General features: G+C 39.9%; 1 protein-coding gene across 1 annotated transcript in view; it reads right to left on the reverse strand.

Annotated features, from left to right (window-relative positions):
* The window catches only part of EAF1 (ELL associated factor 1), a 20,310-nt gene continuing 4,107 nt past the window's right edge, over positions 1 to 16,203 (reverse strand). Inside the window, exons 3-6 of the mRNA XM_035549684.2 lie at positions 12,984 to 13,120; positions 10,217 to 10,383; positions 3,711 to 3,941; positions 1 to 1,712 (exon numbers count right to left, since the gene is read on the reverse strand). Coding sequence (XP_035405577.1) covers positions 1,666 to 1,712; positions 3,711 to 3,941; positions 10,217 to 10,383; positions 12,984 to 13,120 — 582 coding nt within the window. The 3' untranslated portion in view covers positions 1 to 1,665. The remainder of the gene's footprint in view (positions 1,713 to 3,710; positions 3,942 to 10,216; positions 10,384 to 12,983; positions 13,121 to 16,203) is intronic.

Consider the following 16,203-nt stretch of genomic DNA (forward strand, 5'->3'; position numbering starts at 1 on the left):
TTGTGGCTTTATAGCAAGTATATTTCATAATTGTATGTTAAAATATGTACCCACATCATAAAACACTTTAAAAAAAGAAGTATTTTTAAATGTATGTACAATAATGCAAAAATATGCCTAAATATGTATCGAATGCAAAAAAAATAAACCATTTAATAAAATCTCCCTTCCAATGTCCCCCTGCTCTTCAATACCTTAAAAAAAGGAAAGTTTCCTGTTTCTTTTCCTCATTAAAGAAACAGGAGCTAAAACACAAATGATCAGACGGACTAAAGCAGTGCAAAGCAGACACTTAAGAATGGAGAGGCATCCAATTCAGCTTCACGTCCCCCCGGATTACACCACAACTGCGGTGTCACTTGGCCTATGTCACTTAATTTGGGGTTTAAAAAGTCAGCCTTGTGTTCAACCTTAAGAGGCTGCCTGTGGCACTCATTTTCCATTAGAGCAAAAAAATAAGTTAATGATAATCCAGCTAAGCACCCTTTAAACCCCCTTAAACAGGGGTGAATTTCATCGTAGGCAAATATTTCTTGTTCTGTGTCATCCTGCCAAGCATGGAGATCACATCCAACAAACGATACGGACTGAAGTCTACCTGGACAACTGTGGTGGGAGAGAGACTTCTGCTGTTACACAGTTGCTTAGTCATCTCTTCTTTCTGCATCCTTTAGGAAACTGCAAACAAGGCTCTGGTCCTACAATTTCATTCAGTCCAATATCTCGTATTTGTGACCTTGCAATTTCACTGGCAATCAGGCTCCTAAAATTTCTGAAGATCTAGGTCTGAAGGTCTGGATTAAATGAGATGCTTCATTTGCATGAGAAAATGCTGATTTGGTTCCTGTTCGGTATGTTCAGGTGACTGATGTAGATCCTTTATCTTACTGGAGTAACTGCCCTCAGAGTACAGTTGGCCCGTACGTGAAATATAGCTCTTCTCTGAGAAAGCAATCTGAAGGGGTTTCGGTATTGCTCCCCTTACAAAAGATGGCAGGAATTGAAGCTCTGTTTCAAAAAACTGCTTATAAGGCACTGGTGCAGCAAGGTTTGTGACAAACATGGTTTTATGATTTCTCCTTTCCAACTGTTTAAAAGCATGTCCATTAAATCAATCATAAATAGCAATAAAAACACATTAGAAAAGTCCCAAATCAAATAAATCAACTTAGTGTTGAAACTTAATTTATAACAGTCCCACTTCAGTGCACACTCTAGCTCCTGCATTATTATTTTTTTAAATCTCACTGTTGGCTCATGCTCACCCTATATACAACCCCCTCGCCCCCCTCCCCCCTCCCTGAAGACACACTGGGCTGATTATCTTCTGAATATCTTCTATAAACAAAAAATTTTTAGATGACATGATGAAGTTACACATTAAAGCTTACAGATGATGAACAGACTGGAACATAGCGCCATGTATTGGCTTACCTACTGTACATACCTATTTAAAGCTTTTAAAGAATAAGAATATGGACAAAATATACACTTGATTCACAAAGTAAAACAGACCTCGACATCCCATATTTTGCAGGGTTATACATTCCTTCTACTAAAATTCCACGCGTGGAATTATTCCTGTGCCAGATCCTCTTTGTAAGCAATTTGATCACTTCAAAGTAAATTAGTTCTTCCATGTATAAAACAGCAAAAGTTCAGCCTCTAGTCATCACTGTCGCTCCCAGACTCACTTAACTGCAAGTCATTTCCTTCGGAAAACAAAAAAACAACAAAACACAAGAAGCAGGTAGGCGTTAATTCACATTTCACTGCAATGAAACCAAAGAACAGTCGCATGTACGCTGGAAGATTTAAGAACAACACAAGAACTGAATGCAAGTGTCACCTCAGTCTAATGGAATTGCTCTCCATGCCCAAGAGCACCAAGAGCTGCATCATGGCCTGATCCAGGCCAGACGGAGCCTCCTTGGCTCCACAGTCACTGAGGCTGCTCCCTGTGGGAGGGCAGCACTCCCCTTGCTAACAGCTGCAGGAGGAGTTCACGGCCTCCACCCGGCCAAGCTCCTGTGCATGGCTCCAGGATGAGGCACTGGGGAATTCCCTGGCTTTCTTGACCCTATTAAAATAGATTTTTGTTGTTGTTGTTGTTTTAAGGAGGATTGGGTAGCCAAGGCAAGGCCTCCATGTGTCTATAAGGCAGCAGGAATGTTAAATCTATTGCAACTCAAGGCTGCTGGCTGAACTGAGCTGACACAGGGTGTGAAGGTAAAGGAAGGCCAAGGGCACCCCTCCAAAGTGCAGAGAGGACTGGATGTGGACCAAACCTCCAGTCTCAGAGCCCATCCTGCAGAGCATTTGTGATTTGGGGATAAAGAGGATGTAAAAGGGTGCAATAATCGTGTTTGTGTGCTGGTAACCGAACCTAGCCCCTTGAGTGCTCTCCCCTGACCCTGCCTCAAACACAGATCCTTGACAGAGCAGGTATGCAACAGCTACGCCCTGGATTTCTTAATCTCTTCTCCCCTCCTGGGGAAATTTGGGTTAGGGTCACCAGTGACTTGAATACTCAAGGTCAGGCAGAAATCACTGCCTAAAAAGAGAAGTAGCTACCTCAGGAGCTACCTCAACAGCTCCCAAATCCTCCTGGGGTCAAAGGTTTCTTGAAATTTAGTGACCTATGCAGTATTGCAGTCATGGCGAAAAGAAGCAGGGTAGGCGCAGCTCACACTCAGAAACAGGGACATGAAAAGAGTCCCACTGACGCTGCTGAACTTTGGAATTCACCCAAGGGTCTCCTCTAGCATACATTACTGATGGAAACACTGACTGGCCCCTCCAGTTTTCCAGCAAGCCTTTTCAGTATTGTCCATATAACATCTGAACTTGTCCTCTGGAAGCTTGAAACCCTCTATTTATCTGCATTTAAACTCCACCAGTTCACTGAGCGTGGATGCCAAGAGATGTACTCAAAAATGCCTCAGGAGGAATTAAGAACAATTTATGATAACTAAGTTCTAGTTTCATGTAAATGCACTGACCTGATCTAGCAAAAGGGAAGAGCAACACAGATGTATACCGTCTGCCCAGAGGGAGTCCAATATGACAGAAATACTTTTTAAACGATGGAGTGAGTTTGTAGTGATTCAGTGCCTTCAAACATTAGAGCTGTGATGTTTTTAAGTGATTATTTGGCAAACATTCAAAATATTCAAAATGTGGTATTCGTGAAAACACAACTGAAACCAGCACATTATAGAGCAAATACTCTGACAAAGCAACACTGCTAATAGCAAAGCCAGAGAGTCTGTGCATTTGCGATCACAGGACAGCCTTGTGTCATTCACAATTCTCCACAGGCCTTTCACTGACACATGTGGCAATCCCACTATTTATACCTAATCTGTGTTTTCACACTAAAGTAATTCCCATCCTCCAGTGCCCCATATCCCCTGCACTGATGCTCTGCTAACCACTCTTTGCAGCTGGAGGCCTGAATCAAGGCTCAGCATGGTCGATGGGGGCCATCACACTGGTGCCCACAGGCTCTAGATCAGACTGAAGCAACCTCCACACCTTCAGATAGGTCTCAGCCTTCTGTTCAAAAAATCTGTCCACATATTTCAGCCAGCGCACCTCCCTGGGACTACTGTTTGGCCAGCTGCACTTCACGGAGTTAGCTTAACGTGCTAAGAAAATGAGTGCTCTCAAGCAGCTTCAGCAGCGATAGGACGCAAGCCTTTACTTACGGAGCGTGTTCATGAGCTGATTGCTTCCTTGTGGCCTGCTGGTGCCGTTAGCAACAGCATTCCTGTTGTTATACTGCTGGTGCGGTGGCTGGGAAGGGGAAACATGTGCTGGCTCTTCCCCCTCACTGCTGGAGCTTTCATCTTCGCTCCCCGATGAGCTTTCTGAATCCGATGAGCTGCTTCCACTGCTGCTGCTCATCTGCTCGATAATTTCAACCTCTGCTCTCAGCTCTGAAAGAAAAGGACATTCATCTGGTTCAAACCATGAATAGGGCCCCATGGAATTTGGGCAAAGAATGTGAAAATGCAAGAGTTTTCTTGAGCATAATTTATCACATCAAATACCTCACATGAAAGAGCACATTTAAAGAGCAGCAAAGGTTAGTATTGTAAAACCTTCACTTACTATCTATATACTTTACGCTCATGAAAGCGCTTCCTGCTTCATTATTTTCCACAAGTTATATGCTCTAAATACAAAGTAAATAAATTTTCTGATTGAGTTTTATAGGCCAACAGCAAGCCCCTTCTTTTTTAAAAAAAAAAGAACAAAAAACTTTTAAACATGCAGGAATCTAAATTCTGTTAGACATCACTGACATTTAGGCTTTTGGAAAATGCAATGAGAGAGAGAGGCCACAACAGAAGCTGCCTTAAGATAATGTATGAAACTGCTCCAGCACAAAGTCACACAACTCATTCTAAGCAAACTTGAGAAACAGATAACATCAGATACACTTTGCAGTGGAGCAGATGAGAATACATGAGAATATTCACATGTTGGACTGGTAACAATACCATAACCTGTTACAGAGCTTACATGTAGCCAGGAAAAACAGACTATTCTGAAACTGGGAAGTCATTCAAGTCAGCCACACCTCACTTTAGGGTTGCCAGTGCAAAGAAATAGTGGAATACCACGACAGCCTCATCAGCAACAGTTGATGCTGGCTGAACAACCAGTTACCAAACAGCCATTAAGGTAAGTCACTCCAAACCAATCCACATTGTTAAATTTGTCATAATTACAAGTGTCCCAGACACTATTAGAGGACATTTTTTGTATCCACCCAAAAAGTCAGGTATCTAATGACTCAGTTCACCTAGGCAGGTTTCCAAGAGGGAACCATATCCACACGCATGCCATACAAAGTATGAGAAACACTCAAAATGTAGCCCGTCATTGTGGCAGTAGCTCTAAACCCACATGGCAAGAACTCAGTGCTTGCCCTGGAGAACCCACAGGCCAAAGAGACAAGAATGAGAGAAGTGAGAGACAACACGTGTACTATCGTCTCTACCCAACAAATGGGGAACTGACACCAGGCAAAATTCACCTTAGATCTGGCCTGCGAGTTATTCAGAGTGAGATGAACCCCAGCTTCTCAACTGGGGATATCCTTCTTGATATGGCATAACCAGATCCCTACAAAACAAATTCTTCCTTTATATAAAAATGGCACCAATTTCATTCTTATCATCTTCAGTTTGTCCAGGAGCAAGTCTGAGCAACTGGAACTGGAACTTTTTTTGTTCTTTTTTTTTTAAAAAGATCTGTTTTCCTTGGGCTGCTTAACACTTGGGAGTAACAAGAGAGTTTTCAGCCTCCACATTGGAGAGAGTTCCTCTAGCTTAGCATGTATTGGTTTGAGAAATGAAGTTTTCTTTTGCCAATTTTAAAACTCCAACTTTTCAATTTCAAAGTTCAGAGCTCAATTTCAAATGTTATAGTTATATTGAATGAGAGGCATATTGAAAAGGAACAACCATGTGACTAACTCTGGCTGGGTATGTAGGGATAGTGGGGCTGTTCATCCAACTTACTTCCTGAAGGTAGATCCCTGACTAGACCACCTGTGTTTTTTGTGCTTTATTAGTATGCCAGACAAAGTTTACCCTTTCATCTTTAAGACATAACATGAGAGACTACTAGAAGAGGGAGGAAGAATATATGATTAGGCCAACAGAAGATACGATTTTGTACTGTAATGCCTTTCTCCCTCTGTCCCTCCCAACACAGCCTTGCAGGCCTTAAAAAATCCATTTCATGGCTAGAATCTGATACACATACAAATGAGCACTTGTAAGTCACTGCTCTCAGCCTAACCATATCTAAGATTTAAAATTATAAACGGTCTCTGAGTTCAGGACTAAGAAAGTCATAGGAGAAAATCAACTGGGGAAAAAAAAAACTCTTTCCCTTTTTATATATATATTTTTTTATTAAAATGGTGGCGAAAGGGAAAAGATGCAACAGGAAATGCACTCCAGAGAACTAGAGGGAAAAAAAAAGTCTGAACAACAAGTTTGAACTGAATACAGTAGGTGAGGAGGTAACTGAAGGAAGTGATGCAGGCCGATGGGTGGGAAAGCAAGATTAGATTTGGGGTTATGAGGAGTAAAAGGACAATGTCTTGGAAGAATTGGTAAGGCCTACCATGCTGTAAGTGCATAGGGAAGGAAAACAGCACTATCATGAGCTTCAAGGACTAGGAAGCAAATGGTGTTGTCCAGGACAGTGGTTAGGGATGAAAACTCAGTTCTGATGCCACTTTCTAATCAACTTTTGCCTCACAGAGGCTGTTCCTTCACTTCCTTTCAGGTGTCTTGCCTCTTAAATCCTTGAGTCTAGAATTGTGAATGTCTAAACTATGGGCAGATGAGAAAAAACATAATTGTTTTCACAAGTGTTATGGTGGCTGCTGCATCATTAAAAGTCTCAGGCACAACTCCAGCAAGACCACTACGAAAGTTTGTTCAAAGCCCTCGTGTCACTGTGCCAAAGACAGTGGTTAAGCCAACAGTGACACCAAAGCCTCACAGGAAGAACACATCTGCTTTAAAACTGCCAAATTTTGCATTTCCAATTTGTCTGTTATGCTTAGTGCAGTTACAAGTATTGAAGCCTTGGCTAAATGCTTCCTTGCAGTGCCTCCAATTAAAATAGTTGTGCGTGTATGTGTTATACCCTAAGCCGAACAATGAAAAAGTCAGATCACTTTCTGCTCCACAAGATCAAACACCTTGTTGATGAACCTTTAAGGCTTAAAAGATGACAAGAGCCAGGATGTGCCATAGTTAGTTTTAAGAAAGCTTTTCATACAGTATGTTTTTGTACATTTACTTTAAATGAGTCTACATAATCTGAAAAGCCTGACATTGCCACGGGAACCTTAACTTTTGCATATTTCATGATACCACTCTAGGCTTTCTTTCAGGAAAACAAAACAGCTTACTGTCTTATACTGGCAGTCCATGCAGTTTTAGAGTAAGAAAAAAATTCAAGGTCAGAAATCATCATAGAAACACAGAATAGCCTTTCTCAACAGGGCTCTTTTTTCTATGTATTTTGTATCAGATGTCCTAATCTCTTTCAGTAATCATGTCTAAGTGTTCTTGCCTCTTCTCTCAACTCCAAAAGGCTATGCAGGATTTTTAACTAAAGCCCTAACCTTGGGCTGCAAGAATACCAAGGGCTTTTGGAAATAAAGTCATTCAGCTTTATGAAGAATAAGGCCGTATGCTCATAGCAGAATAATCACTGTTAATAATGGTATGCAGGGTGGATAGAAATCAACTTGATACTGGCATTTTGAGTATGCAGAGATGGCAGCTAGAAGATGCAGTATTTTACAGTGAAGTGCAAATTTGATTGAGAAGTCCTTGAGAGACAAATACTGTTCTATGGAATAATACTTGCAAGACTACAGCTGCGTTTTAAATAAACAAGACCTGCTCAGATTTTTAAGCACTTAATTTATAGTTTCCAAACCACAAATACACTTTGGTGTTGTTTCAGGTACCGCACAATTAAATTATGTCAATGTTATTAAAAACATTTCTGTTGAGGTCAAATACGTCTGATAAATGCCAGTAGTTTCATGAACATAAATGACTGTATTGTGGTGTATGTGTCCAAATATTCGCTGCTTAATGAAACGTGATCATATGCAGCCAAGTATTTGAACAAACAAGCTCTTACCCTCTCTGTTGTTCCCTTCAAGCAGGAGGACAATATAAAAGCTTGTACAGGAAAAGACTCTTCTAGTGTGGGACCCTAGAGACAGCCTCCCAAAGGTCTCCTGAATGGAGGAGAGTACGGGCTCAACTCCCACGTGCTCTGCTTCTGTCCTCAAGCACTGCTGTTTGGACAGCTGTGGAATGGGATGGATGAGAGGACTGACTTACCTGGAAGTTCATTTCCCAGCTCATCTGTAAGGGGAGCTGTGGGAACACACAGCTGAGGGTAGTGGAGGTAAGCAAAAGCCTGCACTGAGGTTTGCTTAAAACCGTCGTTAAACATCACAAGGGCTATGCCGTCTTCCCACACCCTTGAGTAGGGCATACTGGGAACGAAAAGAGTGCTATAGTGCCACAGAGATGTTTTCAACCACCTCCTCTGAGGACTGTAAGTTCTGTGCTGTGTCCATTGAAGAAACAACACAGAATTTCAGCTTTATGTTCATTTTTCTTTTAATAGAAAGGAGCTAATTCAACCAAAAGGAAAACCACTGCTTGACCGGAAAGAACAAAGTCTCCAGTGCCACTAATTTTCCTTTAACGTGCATCTTTATGGCCAAACACTTTTAAGTTCTGAAGAGACTATCTCACAGCATTTACATTTAAGTTTTATTATTTTCATTGTACGATGGTGCCATTTTAGTTCTACCTTTTCCAAGTAGTTTCTCATGACATAAAATCGTTTAGTAACACTGACACTGTAGATAATCAATGATTATTTTCAAGGGTACCAACAGCTTGAGGATTGCTTAGAATTAAGAAATGCTTAAAAAGTTATAAATAATATATACCATAAGCAGAAAGAAAACTACCTGGGTATTTTTGCTTTCTTCCTTTTTGGACCTTGAAGAACACTCTATGAAATGCCAACTCAACATCCTATCTTTAGTATGAGTCAGGTTTTGTTTGGCTTGATTTTGGAAACCAAATTCTACAGGTTATTTGTTTGGAAGTACTTCCCAATAAAAAACAATCGTGGAAAAAAAAATCACTACAACAGTTTTAAATGATGTGACTTATAATTTCAGACCACTAGAAAATGGTCGTTGCAGAACAGATGTTTCACCAGACAAATATAAAAATTCTGTTGTGACAACATGACCTCTATAAATTGCTGTAAGCATGTAAAAGAGTGCCCACGTGGTTAAGTAGCTTATTATACATCATGAGTAAAGACATTTAAACTTCACAACTGACTGAATTTTTAAGTTGACATATAACCTGATATCTTTCTCCTTACCTATTGCATGGAAAATAAAAATGGCAATGCAGCTAAGGGAACTGTAGCTAACAAAGTCTCAGACTTCGATTCTGTCTGCTGACCAGCATCCAGGTATTGCAAATACTACTGCTGTGAAAGTGTGAGACCAGTCAGCACCTATACAGACACACAGACAGCTTAGCTGTAAAAGTGTCACCCAGTGATTACCAAGAACTGAAAACAAAACAAAAAAACAACATCAAAACCTGCTAAGCTCTTAACATAGGCTGGAAAATTAATATAGGTTAAGTCTGCAGGCAAAAATAGCTATATGGGACAAGGGAAGAGACCCAGAAAGAAACTACTAGACAGAAAGAACAATCTTAAAATACACTAATTGTGTCTGATGCCAGACAAGAAATCCAAGAGAACCAAACAAAAATTTAAATTTAAAATTATCCCCATTCTGACTGCATTAACCACAGCAAAATCAGGTATAACACCAGCATGAAAGGAAGGACTTGGGCAAAGAAAGTGAGCCCTGCCCACAGCGCAACACTGAAACAACGCATTGCTTGGGCAGGAGACAGAGTTGGGCCAATAATCCCTTGAAGTTCTTCAAGGCTCTTGAAGGGTAAGTACAGCAATTAAATGGCAGGTGTGATAAAAGCCAAAGAGGAGTGGTTGTGGTAATGGAAGCTGTGCAGTTGTTCTCTCTCTCATCCCTCCCCTATTAGCACTGCTTGGCATGACACAGGCTCCAGGTCTCCTGATGGGGTCTCAGCCACGGAGCCCTTACATCCCCCTAGCAAATGGCTCCAACCTCACTCCATAAAGGAACAGTTTTTTTGTTGTTTTTTTTTTTTTTAAACCAAGTTACTTGATTGCATAACAAGATCTTGGATCAGCATTTGTTGTTGTTGTTGTTACCTAAGACACCCTTTCAGCCCGTCTAGTATTCAGCTGCCCTAGCTTCCACCTTTTGAATCCACACCTATTTTCTTCTTCTCAGAACAGAGAAATAGTTTAGAAGAGAGAAAATAACCTGGAAGGAAGAAGCTCGCTCACACCAGAGAAGATTGCAGTGTAAATACCTATGCTGGCAGAAGAGAATAAATAATTCATTAAGATACTTTAAAATGAGATATAAAGACAACAAACCAGCTGCCAAGTACCAGCTTTGAATCCCTGAACGTTCTAACGTGTTTGTATAAATTGTAAGTCATAGTTTTTATACAAGAAAGAAAGCTGACCAAAGCCCAGGAAACTACAAACCCTTCTTTACCTCTCTTAATGTCATCCAGTTGAGGCTCAGGTGAAGGGTTATCTTTCAAAGGAGAAGTTTTAGGTCCAGTTGCTGGCTTGGTTGGGGCTCTGAACTGTGAAGGAGGTTGAGAGGCTCGGGCAGATTGTTGTTCTATTCGGGCTTGGATCTTACTGCTGCCCTCTGCTCTGAAACAAGAACCAGAGACATTCAGCAGGACTGTGCAACCGTGTTCAGCTTTTTTAATATCTTTGTGCTAATGCATGATGTGTGACTTCCTTTTGAACATCACTCTACATTGCTTTTTAAAGCTGAACAGTGAATGGCAGGTTTCTGTATGCAAAACATGCTTTCAACAGCAAATCTGCATACTGCATCCTTAAAAAATATATTTTCAAACCCAGATGTTTTTCAGTGTTGCCAAACTCACTAGCTGAAGAACAACGAAGGCTTTAATTTAGCAATTAATAGTTGTGTTGTTAAAAAACAATTAGCAACCTATATCAAAAAATCCACTCATAACAAAATCCTGCTTAAAACTATCCTAGCAAAAGAAACTATTTTCTCACTTGCAATTGTACGGTCTCAAACTGAACTCTCTTAGAGGTCAACCTGACTGGAGCAATCAGTTTTAGTGATAGATACAGCATGCAAGCATTTACCCCCCCATTTTTCATTCAGTTGCAAGCAAATAAAAGCGATAAAAAGTTAAAGATATTTCCTTAGTGGAAAATCCTCCACAGAATAATGTCAAGCCTAGCTGTTCAATCCAACTCAAGTGCTTCTTCATTTTTCTGAATCAATGATGTGATTCAGATTGTAGAACAGTCAATTATCCTTGGAAGAAAAACAAAGCAAAATGTATTCAGGTCCCTCTATGATACACCATAATGAGGTTAAAGTATGTAGTGTATTTGTCACAAAGCCTTTGGGAATACGTCTGTACATAGCATAGCGCACAACCAGCTCACATGGACATTAAGAGCTCAGTTTTGCTTCTAGGATGGTCCCAGATCAGTAATATGACATTTTGTGCCTGTGAGCTAATCCCACCAAGAAAAAAGTTAAACTAGCCCATGTGGAACTTCTTGGACTTCACCTAAACTACTTCTGGTACCTGAGCTAGAACATTTAGTGCTAACTCAAGCATCTCTCAGGATTCTATGATTTTTTCTCCATGCCACACTGAATGATAGATGCAACCCCAAAAACCAAACACAGAGCCACCTCTTCACTCATCATTGAAATGCTGCCTTTAGATACCACGTTAATATGCTTTACATAGTCATTTACAGTAGAAGTGGGGATTTGGGGATATACTCACTGTCTCCTGTGAAAGATAAAAATATAAAAGCAAAAGATTGTTTCCAGTATTAATCATGCTCTTGGAACTACAGAAGCCTTTATGTAGAAAAAGTGCAATTACTTCCCTGGGAATGTAATCAGGATGTTAACACTAATAACTCTGCTCCCACTGAGTGTCCACAGGTCGTTAAAGATCAAAGTAGCCATGAAAAAAATGCCACTTCTGAGCTAGAATACTGAATAACTTAAAAAAAAAAACACCATTCCTCAAAATACGAGTCTCCAATCTTTTTCTACCTTTCCTCTGCTTAAGAAAAGTTGAAATACTTTAAGCCTTGAGAAAGCCAAAACTCAATGGATCCTAAATACCCCATTGAACCCAAGTTCTCCTTGCATTTCTGTGCTTCTTTCTGACCTAAGCTTCACCCAGACAAAGTCAGCAGAACTTAAATTGTTGGCATTCCACATCTCATTTACAATGCGCTCATATCCACTGGACAAGATGCCCTGCCACTGAATGCCACATGGATGAGTTTTCACATCAATGACTCAGAGTGTTACAATCCATTTACCTTTAATTCAAGGTGGTTTTGGGCAAACTTCAGCCAACTCTTGACAACCTGCAACCCACGTTTCTATTAGCTTTAGCAGCTAAAAGCTCAACACTGCAGTAAACTGTTTTTTTTTTTTTTTTTTAAACACATCATACTTGTAAAATTGTTTAAGAGCTGCTTCTTCATGAGACATTTGAATAACTGCTTTCTCTTTAGATCTCAAAAACCTGTGGCTCAATGGTGCTGAAAGAACACTGTGCAGAATCTTCAGGCACTTGCAGAGCAGCAAGATTACTAAAAATGTTTCAACTGCTCACTTTGTAGCATTTGTGCAGTGAAGTCAGAATATTGGGTCAGAAAGGATTTCTGGCCTCAGCAATACCAGGCAAATCCTCACAACCATTATTTCCTCAGTTTTCTTTTCCTCTCTTTAACTGGAGGCTTTGGACTTTTTCTCTGCTCAGTATAGCATTGATCCAGAATGATGATGAGTGTTTCTTACACCTTAATAGCATATTATTAAAGCACCATGACTCCCACAGGAAGCTGTAGGGAACAAGCCTATAAAGTCCAACAATCCTTTTGACAGCCTAGTATTTCCATCTTCTATTTCAACTAACCAGAGACTCCTGAAACACATTCCATCTTTCAGCCAGCTTCCAAACCTTCAAATCATCAGAGGTGTTTCATTGCAAACTATAATTATGTCCTTTCAGCAGCTGAGAATTTACAAATTCTTTACTCTTGGATTCACACTCCCAACAGCTATTTGCATTTTTGGCAAGATAATGGCCACATAGAGCCGATAAAGTTTAGTAAGCAAACATTACTACAAAATAAAAGCAAACAGGGTTCAGGTTTGAAAGATGGTCTGAGCAGGAAACCAGCAAAAATTTGTCCTCTTAACTTAGCCCTGTCACCAGCTTTACCTTGTTTTCTTGACTTGAATGCTGCTACTAAGTTTTTCCAGTACATATTCCCCAGTGTCATGATTGATAATAAGCACACAGTCCTTCTGATACGGCCTTTTATTTCCTTTAAACACAGTCATTGGAGGAGTTGAACCCTGGTATCAAAGAAAGAGCACATATTTATTTGGTTACATTCCCCTAACCACAAGTTTATAAACACTAAAACAAATGTATGTATGTATTCTTCTGACTAGGAGGCTAAGTAGCTAATAATTAGCTAATAATTTCTTTCAGAAAATATTCATTCATGAAAAGGAAAAAATACAGTTAACGCAGTAGAATCAGACATTTCCTCACAGCAATATTGGTGCCTTTCATCATTTTAAGTGTCTCTGCAGTGGCAAAACATCTTCTTCTTAGTTGCCATTACTTACAGTTCTCCTTCCCAAAACGGTAACAGAACTGAATTTGCATAGCTGATTCTGACGAACGTCGGAAATTTCTGCTCAAGAAATTTTGGGTTTGGATAAGAAATAAAATTCTAATTACTCATGTAGCAGAACTACTGCCTAAAGAAATATGTGGTCAACTGAAAAATAATTTAAAATGCTTTGTATTTATTCTATCAAATTAAAAAAAGAAGGCAGTATTTTCATAGTTTTACAAGCAACTGTCACAAACTATGTAAGAGCAGCTGCCTTCTTCAAACTCAGATTAGCACGTAGAAGCTGAGCAATTACACCAAAATGTTTTTTCAAAAGCAAATGGGGTATTTGACTCCTTCCAGAAAGTCCTCAAGTCCATACAACACCGCATAGAGCCATATAAATCCAATGGCTTAGACTGAGAAGCGATAAAGAGAAATGCATGAGGTCTTCTGCACTGGCTAACAGATATTTCTGAGATTAAGCTACACTGCAGTTTATTCACACAAAGCCAGCCCGTACACCTGGCTTTGGGGTTACAGGAGGCAGAATCAGTTATGGTCTACCTGCACACAGCAGCATGGACACACATCTGACCATAACAAAATAGGATATGTTACTCTATGAAAAACACAGAAATAAGTTCTCAGCTTTGAGTCTTTCTCAGATTTCTCTGTAATGTAATGCTATTCTACAAAAGAAAAAAAATGTTTATTCGTATGCTTCTTCACACATGCAGCAGGAAGGCAACCGAAATCAGGGACAAGAGGAGTACATTTTATTCTGAGCAGAATAACAATCAAATTTTATCCACTCAGAATTAAACTCCTGTTCTCAATACTGCTAATAAATAGAGCATGTTTGAATCTGAAACAGTTTCAGAATAGTAAGGGCAAAATATCTGAATTCCCAGCAAAGAGAGCATAAGATATACAGATGTGATTCAGAAAACATCAGTCTCATGAAAGTCTAGTCTTCAAAGGCATTTTACATTTTTATCATTCCTACATTTGAGAGAGGAAAATAACATTTAAGAGAATAAAAAGCAAGCTGAAAGTCAAAGCCAGCTCCCTGTTGACAAGTAAGTCAGGAAACATAAAACACAAATTTAATGAAAAATGATCAAAGTTTGTTGGCCATCATTCTGCTACCTAGAGACCTAACTCAGAAAAGACTGCAATTTTGGCTAAAAAATAAGCAGAAATGGAAGCCCTACCTAAGCAAACTAACAGCCCCACCCTATTACTTAAAATTAAATCTTTAGTTTTTATGTTATTGCCTAAACAACACTGGCTTACAGATTCTGATGATTACAGGATAGAAGAAGGCAGATGGAACAGGTGACATTTAACCAAGTTTGTTAAAGCAGATTTAACCCTTCAAGTATAGAGTTTTTTAAAACAAACAAATCCTTCCTTTCCCCAACTACGACTGTTTATCATATGTAAAAGCCACAAGTAGAAATAGTGTTTAAGTTACCTAAGTGGCAAGGGACACAAAAACATGTCCACTGAATAAATCATCAAACAGAGATCTCCTCAGGGATCAGGCAATTTCAAAAAACAAGCCAGAATCTGAATCCTGTCCAGTTGTTAGACGGCTCAGAAGCAAAGCAGGATCCAAGAAATTCAGTAAACCTTGTAAGGATAAAACAATCTCAAAACTTTTCATGCTTCTTTACCATAACCCAGAGTTTCCCAGCTCTTTCTGCTGAACATACACACCGCTTCCATGGAACAACATACACCCAGGGGCTGCACTTAGTGCAGTTAGCTCTTACCCCTCTGGAGCACAGTACGAGCTGAAAGCCACTCATACTCAGGGGAAGACAAACAAATTAAACTCGTCAGTATAGAGATTTGGAAAGGGATGTTACTAGCGATGTTGTTCAACACAAAAGATGAATGAACAACACAGTTCCCAGTCAAAGACGAATGCCATTGCTATTAAACACTGTTGCCTGCTCCCTAATAGTACTACTGAGCTCTTCACTTTTATAGACAAATAAAAGCACACAACCTTATGCAGCACTAAACGTGACCAAAGCCATATAAAAAATAGGAGTGGGGGAAGCAGGTTAAAGCCTCATTCAGTGGGAATTACCACAGAACCATCACCTACCAATTAAAAACACCAACATGCTAGAAAAAACACCACCACGAGGATCTGACACATGGCTTCTAAACTGCCAACCGCTCCCCTGCAACCACCAAACCTATCTGCATCTGTGCATTCTGGTTTATTGGCTTGACACGTAGCATTAGCTTCAGCTAATAAACAAATCCGGTTCCAGCATGTAAGCACTTTCTTTTGTTTTGGGAAGGCAGCCACCGAGTCTTCAATTACAAAACAACTGCATCTATAAACAGTTTGAGCACTTGCTTTATTGCTGTTTGACCATCATCCTCACACAGTAGCTCTTTATGGCATAATTTGAGGAGGAAGTGAATGGGAAACCACTTCATTGTCACTCAGTAGAAAATTCCCTCTCGCTTCCATTGATAAAACTCAAGGCAGGGAATGGTCTGTGCTATCTGTACATGTTCTTGTAATCAACAAGCTCACGGGCCTACCTGTGGCTTCTGAACATCACACCTTGACTAAACCCAAAGTTACTCTGCCTTTATTCTTTAAGCTGTAGCACTAAAACAGATGGAAACCATCCTAGAGCTTCAGCTAGTAGGAAAAGTCTTCTTGTTAATCACGTAATAACAGGAAGGAAGGAATCAAAACAAATGAACAAACTGGAACCTTACAAATAAAACCCTTAACAAAGATTCAATGGTATAGTCCTTCCCTCATGTACCATGCTG

The sequence above is a fragment of the Cygnus atratus genome, chromosome 2 (genome assembly GCF_013377495.2).
Source record: "Cygnus atratus isolate AKBS03 ecotype Queensland, Australia chromosome 2, CAtr_DNAZoo_HiC_assembly, whole genome shotgun sequence".
Taxonomy (NCBI): Eukaryota; Metazoa; Chordata; class Aves; order Anseriformes; family Anatidae; genus Cygnus; species Cygnus atratus.